This window comes from Diadema setosum, chromosome 18 (assembly GCF_964275005.1).
Source record: "Diadema setosum chromosome 18, eeDiaSeto1, whole genome shotgun sequence".
Lineage (NCBI taxonomy): Eukaryota > Metazoa > Echinodermata > Echinoidea > Diadematoida > Diadematidae > Diadema > Diadema setosum.
The window spans coordinates 4529516-4541977 of NC_092702.1; the positions used below are offsets into that span (position 1 = coordinate 4529516).

At 40.3% G+C, this 12462-nt stretch overlaps 1 protein-coding gene across 1 annotated transcript in view; it reads right to left on the reverse strand.

Moving 5' to 3' along the window:
• Positions 1–7340, reverse strand: part of LOC140241937 (ATP-dependent RNA helicase A protein-like) — a 38932-nt gene extending 31592 nt beyond the window's left edge. The window contains exons 1-6 of the mRNA XM_072321684.1: positions 7330–7340; positions 6657–6779; positions 6127–6267; positions 4447–4573; positions 3394–3470; positions 2424–2563 (exon numbers count right to left, since the gene is read on the reverse strand). Coding sequence (XP_072177785.1) covers positions 2424–2563; positions 3394–3470; positions 4447–4573; positions 6127–6267; positions 6657–6767 — 596 coding nt within the window. The 5' untranslated portion in view covers positions 6768–6779; positions 7330–7340. The remainder of the gene's footprint in view (positions 1–2423; positions 2564–3393; positions 3471–4446; positions 4574–6126; positions 6268–6656; positions 6780–7329) is intronic.
• Positions 7341–12462: the final 5122 nt, after the last annotated feature.

Genomic DNA, 12462 nt, shown 5'->3' on the forward strand with positions numbered 1-12462 from the left:
TGAAACGAGGCCACGCAAGTTCGTCGGCGATATTTTTGCACTGAAACTTCGAATCGAAAACGGAACAACGGCATTTGATAGAGCTGGATTTTCTCAATCACGTAGGTCAAGTTTTTTTACGTGAATTTCAGTGTTAAATATTCTTATCAAGCAGATAAACATTAGGCGGTCGATTAGTAGTAGGTCCAACCATACTTGCCCTGGCGTGTGTAAATTCAGGACGGGGACCGGAAGCGACTGTGCCCGTGCAGGGCCAACGGCCACAGTTGCACTGCACAGTGTAACTGTGGCCGTGATAACTATACACAGCCCAGTCGCTGTACATGGTACGTCGAGTTTTCGCATAGCGTAACAGTGTCTGGTCGGGCTATGGGCCGTGATAGAAGGGGGCCGTGCACCAACCGACATTAAGTCGAAGTAGGGCCTAAACTAGAATCTATTATTGTTAGATCTATCATCTTTGAACCTTTAGTTCCCCTGTTTAAACGTTAGAGTTCTACCAGATCTATTGGGTTAGACTACATGTATGATGGAGCTTGCGATAGATCTATTCATTTTTTTTTAATTTATTTGCAAATCCCATTCTTGGGGAATTTGCATAACATGATTGATATGAAAAACTTCTCATTTAATGGGACTAATGACATTAAACTGACCCAGCAAATGTCATTTCAATTACGGCATTATCATAATTTGACATAAATGAGAACGCGGAATTATACATAGAAAAATAGGCCTACTTGTCGATCAAACGCAAATGCCCTAAAGTTACTGATACTAGATTAGAAAAAGTAATTCCACTTCAATCACTGATTCATGTGTAGACTTCTACTTACACATCATCTGGATCTGGATTCCTTGAAGTTGTTGACTTGGCCAGCTGGGGTTGCTTGATTGGCGTAAGCCGTGGCAACACAATTCCACCGTGCATGTCGTAACACGAATTTGCACTTTCTAAATAAAAATTCCTGCAAAACTGTTCATGCAACTCCAGCAAGTGGAAAGCAAAATTTTCATCGGCACGCTGACACTGAAGCCTCCCCCTCCGGTCTCTTACTTGTCCTCCAGCTAAGAACACGTCTCTCTGCGTTCTCCACTCGTCGATAGCGTCAAACAAGTACAGGTAGATACGTTGCCTCGAGTTGGACGGCTGTTTGATCTCCATTGTGAGGTTTCATTACTAAACCAAAGCCAAGGCTAAGCCGAAACAGTACAGCACTTTTTATTGCAAACAGTACTCGCATACCACACACAATATTGATACTGACATACCGGTACCGACGACTTTCTATCAACTTTGTTATGTTACGATCCGGCCCAACGTACTGTAAGCTGTACGTATAACACATGCAGCTGACGCAGCAGACAACATTGCACGATGAGATCATAACAACCTGCCATATGGCCATATGCATTGCAACTTGCTATACATGAAGCTTAGAGTTTTAATATTTCTTCATCAAAGCATATTTATAAATACCAAATATTAAACAACGTAATATATGAATAATTTATGATATTGTTATATAATATTTTCAGACATTTTTAAATATTATTGCCTAGATTGCTGAAATTGGCACCATAGTGCATATAAACAGAGACTGGAGCCAGATACGTACGTACGTACACCCTACAGCTCTCACTACTAGTATACTTGTGTCGCGGACCGGGAGAGATTTTCATGCGCATGGCTGTTGTGCGGTTTTGTGCATGCACCCATTCGGCCCCATTCGGTAGGTATTCGGGCGTCCATGTTGAAATTACAGTGGACAGCTCGCGCGGCGCTCGTGCCCCATCAGGTTTTCGCTGGTGCGCTGCGTAGCGTCGTGTTCGGCATTCGGTACGTACGGGGGTACAATAACGGGAGGAGCAGCTTGTCGTGCTTTTCTACTGAGCTGCGAATCGCCTGCGACGACCGGCTGCCTTTAAACAGTTTTAGTGTGGCATCTGAAATATAGCATTCCTTTCGTACATTGTGTTGCATAGTGAAGAGTGCTGGGAAATCTATCTGCAAACAAACAGACTCAAGCTTATAAGCTGCCATTCATGCAACAAAGTCTATGTCAACATCAATAGCAAGTACTGTACATGTCATTGTTTTTAAATCTAAGCTAAAATCTATGATCACAGGTACTGCATAAAATATTTGCCTGTGAGAATGCAAGGAAAGAAAATCTTGCCAAGTACCTCAAACAAGTTCCAAAAATTTTGTGATCTGAGGCTAATTTCTTTTATTTTTATTTTTGTTCTCTCTCTCTTCTGAAACTTTTCTAATAAAAAAGATGATATCCAAAACCCCTGTTTGGTCATTTGTTCATCAGTGTTTACTCAATTAAACATTTCTGCATTTCAGCTGTTAGCAGTTGTTAAAGACAAGAAGTAGTCAATTTGCAAGCACTGCTGGGTGATTTCCTCTATCATACCTGTTGTGATCCTGACCAACCGGAGTATACTTATAGTCCGCCTGAATCTTATTGGTCTGCAAGAACTGGTGGAGGCGTGACTTGGCATTGCTGATGGTCCAGTTGCCATGGATACCGGCATTCATGTCGGCCCCTTCCGCCTTTGAAGGTACATATCAAAAGGTAAATAAAGGGCGTAACAAACTTCATGGTATTCCTTGATTCACATCTACTTAAATTATAAATGACTGTCAGCAAATGCATGCATGTAGTGCTTTCATTTGAACTATTAACAAGTCCACACTCCACAAAATCTTGACTTGCTTATCATTAGGTCCATAATTTAGGAGAATGAAAAATTATTCGTTATGAACAAGGACTACTTGCATATTAACAAATCATGTGGATTCACAGCCCTTCTCTTTTCTGATTTGTTACCCATTTCGAGGTTGTCTATTTTTTGTGGCTGACATTACAACTGGATGCTCTACACATGACCACAAGAGCTTGAAGATGCTGTTGAGCCCACTGCCAACAAGTTCTTGTCTGTCTTGTAATAGTAATGATCTAAAAGAGAATGAAATATGCTGGAACTTTCCATTTTCAACCTAATAAGAAGTTTGGAAAGACAGACAAAGAACAAAGCTCGCACTCTAGCTTTCAGGCATGCAGTCATCACACAATATGATACTAGACCCGCTACAAACACACACAGAAAAAAAAAAAACATGTTCCTTCATGGAGCAATAATATAATTTCACGTCGTGACAAAATCTTTTTTTTATCTTTTTAATCTCTTTTTTGGGGGGAGAAAGGGGGGGGGGTGGGGAAAGGGGAGGGGGAAATAATGGAGCACACAACAAAATCATCACATGCCATAAGAATAGCAATGTCTTAGAGATTAGCTCACTAGTTTAATTAAGGGTACATTACAGTTTATGCAGGAACAGTAACATCCTAAGTGGGCAAATTCTGACTGGTAATGCCGTACCTCCTCCAGCTTGCGCTTGTCCCCTTGCCTGTCGTAGAAGCCTCTCTGGTAGGAAGGCATGCCACCATCGTAGCTGTCTGTTGCAAACAAAGACACACGAGAGCTGTGTTACTATATACAATATTCTTCAGAAGATTCAATCCCCATCGCTTCTAATGATCTGAGAAATTATGTTTGACTGCACTTTGTTCGTCGTTCCAAATGTCCGATGGATTACAGAGATGACATTTAAGATATGTCAAGACCCATCATACAATTGTATCTGCCATTTCAAAACACCAGTGGGAAATCATTGCTCCCCTGGGTCAAGATTTTCATTCATGATGGAAAATCCTATCATTTGCACTCACGATGATTTATTCATTGACGCAACTCATGCCCAGTCTATACTATCACTATCAAGCCGATGGCATACGTATAACACAGAAATAAGTACATCAATTCTGATTTCCTGTACAATGTAGGTTACTGGCTATATGGAAGCTCTCTACTGTACCTGAAAAGTCATGAGCAAATGTTCTTGATTATGTAATGGAACACAGTATTTATCCAATAATGAAAAGAATAATGAAAAGAGCCAGTTCAGAATGGCGATAGGGCTACATGTTTTATTAATATTTCATCGCATACTTGAGGAAGCCACATCGCCACAACTTCATCACATACATGTACATGTTGTATAGAGTAAGTAGCCGATGGGAAATGCTACAGGAAACAACTTGTTTTATTTGAGGGTTACCTCTTACAATGCTCTCTTCATCACTAAGTACAAATATCCTGAAACCAACTGTCACTGAATAGAGGGATCATATAATTGTACTAATCTCTGTCACTTCTTAATGGCCTTAAAGTCAGACTACTGTATTCTTTCACCTGAATATGTCTGTATGACTTGCATTGGAGCAAACTCTTGGGGGGGGGAGGGGTGGAGGGATACATAAATGTAACAATATTTTTGAACAAGCTCCTAAACAAGCTTGTCAAGATAGGACAATGTCTAAGCAATAATAATGACTACAATAAATGGTTAATATCATCCTGGCTTCCACAAACCTCTGCCATCTGGCCCTCCTGGTCCGCCTCCACCCATCTCACCCTGCCCCATGGCCAGAGACATGTGAGGGGCTGCCATGCCGCCGGGCAGGGCAACAGGTCCTTCACTGGGCGACGCAACAGGAGCCTTGGTGGAGGATAGAGGAATCATTTCAAAATTACTTTTTTTTTTTAAAGATTACAATTCACTAGGTCACAAGGCAATTCACAGATCCTCCTAATCTGGGTCAAATATGGATGGCAGCCATGTGATACAAATGCTGCCACAAATAATCATAATCTTTTCATGGGTGTAAGTTAATTGTGACATGCAGCTAAAGACAAGCCACACAGTCCTCACTTTATTGAAAATTATCTTTTTTGCTAGCCTTGACAAAAGCTATCCAAACTAAGTACACATACACTAACAGTGTAAGACACATACAATTTCTGCTTTTAGAGCCAACTAATCACAACATGCACACATACTTACCCTATACATGTACATCATTAACGGACCAACTTTCTTTGCTAAAGAATATAAACAACTTTATCTACAGATGTGCTATACATAACAGACATTTTATTCTTTATTTCTTCTTTTTCTTTCAAATGATAAACTCTGTATTTTACAATCACAAACTGCTAATAAATAACTTTAACAGACCTGTCAGAAAAATGATACCAGTGGAATTCTATTGCTTGGAAAGCAGTAGATGACAGGTATGAATCACACTGGTTTCCTTGTTTTCTGACATGTTTGCTAAAATCATATATCAGCAGTTGGCAATCTCAAAGTACAGAGGGCATCATTTGAAAAAAAAAAAATATGTTAAGTACATTTTCACTTCTCTGAATAATCTCTGTCATTTACTGAACCCACACATATAGCCTTAAAGGACAAGTTCACCTTCATAAACATAAGGATTGAGAAAATGCAGCAATATTAGTAGAACACATCAGTGAAAGCTCGAGGAAAATTGGACAATCGATGCAAAAGTTATGAATTTTTTAAATTTTTGTGTCGGAACTGCTGGACGACGAGACTACTACAGCTTGTGATGTCATATGTTTCGCATAATAAAAGAGCATTTGACTTGCCTCTTTCTAAAGGTAGGGGGAATAATATTACCCATGACATACTGTATGTCGGTAACGAGTCAAGGGAATGTGTACTTTTTTCAAAAGATGAAATTTTGTGAAATTCTCTTTATATTTTCCTTATATTGTTGTACGCATGTGACATCGTACACTGCAGTAGTCTTCTCATCCAGCGGTTACTGCACAAAAACTTCAAAAATTCATAACTTTTGAACGGATTATCCGATTTTCCTCAAACATTCAATGATGTGTTCTACTAATATTGCTACATTTTCTCAATCCTTATGTTTATGAAGGTGAACTTGTCCTTTTATGCTGTTGTTTCATTCTTTAAAAACATTCACATCAAAGTTCATTGTTGTAATGCTGACATAATATCTATACTGTTCACATTTCTGATTAAATGTCTATGCCTTGCAATGCATCACTCTGCCCCATCTGTTGCATGTACATGTATACTGAATGAGAACTACAATAAAATGTACAGCACCATAAGTCTGTTTGCCCCTTTAACACAAACACACACGCAAATGAAATAACAAACCCAGACAGAGAAACAAACAAATGAACAAACAAACACATATTTCACATCCCACATACCTCCAGGGCTGGAAGATCACTGCTCTGCAATTCACCATTTCGAACCAGGAACATCAAGAAGTCCTTGGCAGCATTTGCCTGAGCATCTTTCTTGTTGGTGGAATTGCCCGCTCCAACGTAGGAATATGTCGGTACACGAACCTGAACATTAATTTGTCAGGGAGTGAGCGAGACTTACAAGACATACACACTGTAGTTTACAAAAGAAATTTCATACAAACTTGGAACATTTTGGAAAGTTCAAAGGAACAAAAATGAAAGCAATTTTATTATGAACTGTAAAAAAAACAAACAAACAAACCCAAAAACAAAAAACAAAACAAAACTGTACACTCCATGCTTCATTGGATCTTTAAAAGTTTCTTAAATGAGAATCCACCCCCCCCCCCCCCAAGAAAAAAGAGCAAAAGTTAAGAAATCTTTATCCTGCTGAACGGCTTACATGAAGACACTCTAGTCAGGAAAAAGCAAGAAAGTACAACTAACGTTAAGTTTTACCAAGTACGGGTAGACTAATTACAGTAGTTTACCTCACACAAGAAGCGCTGGCGATGCTTTGGACCAGAGTTTCTAATCTCGTAGTTTGGTACAAGCTTCCTCTTGCCGAGGAAACTGTAGAGATACGACTTCAGTTCGCTCATTGCGCCATCCGTCTAGAGCAAGAAGAAAGAAGAAAAAAGAACATGCAAAGTAGAATGTCAGTCAAAGCAAACTAACATCATTTGCTGACTGAAAGGTTAAGCAAGCTGCCCATATATAATTCAATCATAAACACCATCTAACATTCGACCACGATCACCGGCTACACACATAATTTACAATTGTATCAAATTTTGGCACTGGACTCTGGAGCAGCGCAGCATGAGCAGTGGAGGTCAGAGGTTGAACCTCCCTGCCCTGGCCTGTTCGAACCCTAAAACAATGTAATGTCTAGAAAAGTCATCACCGCACCACTGCACTGGCGCGACTGCACTGCACTGACATAAATTACAACAGCTGAGCTGTGCTGTGTCTATCCCAAAGAGATAATCTCTTTCTTAATTCTGGTCTGTCCACTGGCACTGCACTGTCTGCTAATTCGGCATGGACTAGACCTAGATCTATAAGTAGGTGCCTACGTTAGCCTCTACATGGCTCTAGGCTCTGCAGATCAAATTATGAACTACAGACAGTTCAGAGCTAAAGATGAGTTTCCTCACTCACCTCTTTATCAACGTGGATGGTGGAAGAAGAGGGCACGACGATCGAAGATAGTCCCTGCCTACTGCTTATGTCCTATCAGCGGATACAACAATTAAACAGAGCAGTACAGAAGATGGCGCGCGCTAACACCGACTGAATGATAAACCCCGATGCCGATTTCACAGTGTGTCGACGGCATACACCAACGTGCGCTGTGTGCTACATACAGTACTTATCTCCACAGTGCAAGGAGATCAGCGGTGGTGCTACACTGTACTTTGACACGCACACCATACAGCCTACATGTACGTCCGCTTCTCTCGGATCGTGAACGTTAGCAGGTCGCGAAGACAAGAGGGCAATCGCAAGCAGCAGCTCTACGCACTGCTGTACGCTGTCTCGCGATCGAGCGACGTCGCAGCCGATTGTACTGCGATCGCTATCGTGCACACAGTTGTAGTTGTACAAGAGGATCTCTTTCCTTCCCGTCGACACAGCTATACCTCTGCGCACATTCCTTTTCTAATGTCTTGAGTGCTGTCAATTTCTCTGTCCCGTTGCAGTACATGCTACTTGTAATAGTGTGATATCGAACTGAATTTTGTTATCAGTGTATCAGAAAACGCGTAACTGCACCATGTCGGCACCAGTTGAAGACCAGCTGCTCGGTTATTTTATTCATTCATTTTTCCACACACAGAGATGTGTTTGGTAAGATATGCAAAAATTGTGTTTTATGAAGACCGATAAAGAAGCCTCAGAAGTGCACATTTCTTATTATTTCTCCTTGTTTCACAATATATTTTGATAATAAAAAGCATCCCGGATTTTATCAAATTTAGTTGAGGATATTCTAGCGATTGCTCAACCCACTGCATGCAACCGGCCACCCATCGTTATTCTCTTCTACATAATTATACCCTCGGATCATTCTCTTTCTATATTCGTCAACACTTATATTCTTTTTATTTATTTCTTTTTCTGATCGGAAATCTATAGCCAAGGATGCCTCATACATTTCTCACAGTGGTAACATATTGTTTATCAATTGTATACATGTAAGAAAGTATACACAACTATGTAACTCTGCCAAATTATTTGTCATTTTTAGTGTTTATTTTGTCAGCTCTATATCCGCTTCGCTCCTTTTGTTCTGCTTTCTTTTCACATCTTCAGCTATCGACCTACCCTTAAGCATTTAAATTAGAAAGTCTGTATCTTTTCGCTCTTCAGCAAAATAAATCGAAATATAAATACTCCCAGAGCAGTAGGGCCTAATGGCCTTCTCACAAACGATCCTGAGTGCCCCGGTTTAACAAGGAGCCGCGGAACCGCGGGGACTGGGGCTTGGGGACTGCAGCAGCCCGTGACCCCCTTCCCATACACACTTGCAGGGTACACACACAATATGGCTCTTCAGAGGAAAAAAGGAGAAAAGAAATCGAAAAATGATAATTATGATAATTACAAAAGCAAACAAACAAACAAACTCCTGACAAAACCCATGACTTTCCAAGGGTTTCGTTTGGACTTCCCGCCATGCTCCCCCACCCCCACCCCCCCCCCCCCGGTCGCTGACGGATAAGAAGACTACAAAAGAAATGTAATGAAATGAACAATAAAGAAAAAAAAATCAAAAGACTAAAATGCATATTCCTTTCACTTATTACTGACATTTAGGATTTAGGCGTTTAGGATGCATTGTCATTCCCTGCTTGCATGTGCTTTCTCAAAAAGGTATAGGCCAAGTGCTCTATCATGCGATTAAAATGACATTTCTTAAAAATCCATTATCTTTAAATTTTCTTTGTATCCTTGTTCTATGGTGATATACATGTCATTCTGTATTAACTCAGTCCACATAATTATTTGGGTCTCCAACTCGACTTTAGGGGGCATTTACCCCAAATATACATGTGGATTAATGAAGTAGTGTGGATAATTAGAGGGAAATCGGACAATCAGTCCAAATGTTAAAAGTTTGAAAGTTTCGGTGCCGCCATCTGTATTATGAAAAGGCTACAACAATATCTGTGACGTTACGGCAGAACAGCCATTCTATACATTAATAGAGAGGAGCCATCCTCAAATTCATGGTAATTTTCTATCATAATGAAACAGTTTATTGTCATATACTTTTGTCGGAAAGCAGGGGGAATTATATCACCCTTAATTTGTTAGAATAACATGTCAAAGGAACGAACACTTTTGAGTCATAGAAATAATTAAATTTTGTGGAATTCTCTCCATATATCGTTGTTCTGCAGCTGGTGACGTCACGAATCATTGGCGGATCGGGGGGGGGGGGGCGCACCGGGCCCGCCCCTCTTTATTTCTTGTTAAAACAAAAAAAAAATGGAAAAAAAGAGGGCCTTTTAAGGCGCCTCCCGAATTCCCTGATCCGCCCCTGCGAATTGTCCGATTTTCCACACACTTCCCTGATCGTGTTTATGTTTCTTCATTGTCACTCGGTCCAAGAAAATTTGCCAGAGATATGTCTTTGGGTCTCATTCTCGTCTAACTAAACTGCCCTTTTCATCATAACCATGTCACAGAACAAAACAATTTAGATAATTATAATCATAAAACTAACCAAGCACTCTGGCGTCTTTATTACAATTCCAGCAATTGTTGGAAAGGAATCCAAGAGGTTTTTTTTTTTTCTGTACATGGCCACAACGCCGTGTAGTTTCATCAAAACCGCAGAGGATTGATGGTACAAAGTCAGCGGGGCGGATCCAGGAATTCCTTAAAGGGAAGGCGCCTTTACAGAATTAAAGGGGGCGCACGCCCCGCCCCCCCCCCCATTTTTCCTTTTTATTTCTTTTGTTTTTACCCCCCCCCCCCCCAAAAAAAAAATAACATAAAGGGATTGGGCGCGCGCCCGGTGCGCCCCCCCCCCCCTCCGGATCCGCCACTGAAAGTATTATTATTGTAAAGAAAGTATTGTTATTGCGAAGAGAGGTTTCAAAATTTAATACATTAGGAGTCTAATCACGATGTTGATTATGTGTGATAGTTAGAAGAGAGAGTAAAGAATATTTTGGATAAAAACATCATTGAACTTTAATAGCAGGGTGCTAAAAAGACGCCGTGTCAAAGATCGAGGTGAAGTTTGTTAAGTTCTAGGGTAATTGATACCCCCTTCCCCTCACCTGACCTGAACTCTAATCCTAGACCCTAGTCCTTTGCCAATTCTAACTCTAACCCAAACTCTAACCCTAACCCTAAACTTTACTCTAACCTTATCACTAACCAGTAGGATAGCCGGAGTAAAAATTTGGAAAACACCGGTCCATTGCAAGTGAATGCAACTCTCGCAGGCGTAACCCCACTTACGTAATCACTGTCACTGTACGAGGACGACACAGGGGGTGAACCGTTTTCTTTACTAGTTGCAAGAGGCGAGACAGGTGTATTCACAAGACTGAGCTACTATCTTTAGAGTCTGGTGACAAAGAGACCGAGCCGGCGAGGTGCCAGAGAAAGGTCGGTGCACCTATCTACACCGACGCCATTGGCATGACTACGTACCGAAAGTGCTATGAAAGTTGGTGAGCTGTGGGGGTTCGTGCTGCGCCGCTGACACCGCGATCCGCACCGTACCGCTGCATGGCCTGGATGTGTGTAACTGGAGCAGAGATCCTACACGATATGAGCGAAGTCGCTTTGAAGCGTGAAGATTGTACCTCACCTCCAGTTGTTCCAGGCTTCTTAGACTCAAGTAATGTAAGTAGAGAATTTATCTTTATCAATTGACTGATGAGTTTTTCATGTTTATAAATTATTTTTGTTTGACAAGATTTTAAACTTTTTAGGAAGATTAACGTAACCACCGAGCCTTTGACTACTGAGCTGCAGAGGCCACCACACCGCACAGACCGTCACTGTCCCCGGGCGGGGGTGGCGTCAGTACAATGTATAATCGAGGTCTTATACATTCACAAACTATCAAGATCTACATGATCTAGCAAATCTTCAAGTCCCTGAATTAACATAACTTTGCAATAGACCAAAAGACCAGACCTTGTAAGTTGTGTCCCCAGTGCTCCTCATCAGGCAGGAGGTGCAGGCCATATGGGGTTTTTAATACTAAAAAAGTAAAAATGCATTCATGAGTAGTGCACGGTACTGAGTGTTATGAAATTTAAATTACTGACAGTGAAGAATGTGTGGAGTCTCAGTGTAACCACAAGAGATGGGTCATTCTTCGCTAAGTGTATATTTTTGGCCTTACAAATTATTGAAAAAAAAAAGTGTCTCAGAAATGAAAAATCTTTCATAAAGTGGGAAAATCACAATCAATGTTGACTTCATTTAATACGGTGCAATCTTTGACTTTATGGGGTGATTCCTCATTTAAAATAACTTTCAATATTTAGTGTTGCAGTCATAGATATATGCAAAATGTGAAGTGACAGAGATGATGTGACGGAGATGACATTTTGTAATCTAATATGGCATAAACAAATTTAAAGATAGATATTTAATGCAACTGAAAAAAAAAATAACATTGGTTAAAGGACTTTCTATATGATTTAATAACACCATACATTTTTAATATCACTTAAAGTTATTTTGTACTGATACTAAAGAAAAAAAATTCCCTCAACATCATCTCCGTCACTTTTCGTGACGGAGATGACGGGTCCAACAATTAATGGCCTCATATCATCTTCCTAATCCATTCACCTGCGGTAAGAACCGTGTGCACCAGTAGAGGGTATGGTCTCCTGTTATGCCACCAAAATTATCAATTAATTTGATTTGATATGTAAGCCTAATCTAAAGCATTTGGAGATGATAGCTGAATAAAGGTACGACCTGGCTTTTGTCACAAATTAAAAAAAAATGTAACTTTCTTGATTAAAATAGGGGAAAAACCAGGTGAGTTCTTCAACTTCAGCATGTACCGTAACTGTCATGTTGCACTAAAATCGATACTTAGGGTACCAGTACCCAACATTTTTCGTTAATGGGGCCCTCAATATTCGTGACGGAGATGATGCAAAATGGCGGGACACACAATTTTTGATGATTAATTTCATTTTTTTCCCCTTAAATCATTTGATATTGGTATATTTTATTCTAGTAAGTTAATAGTACGCTCTGAAATGAAATAAATAAGCATCTAAAAACCTTTCAACATGCTTC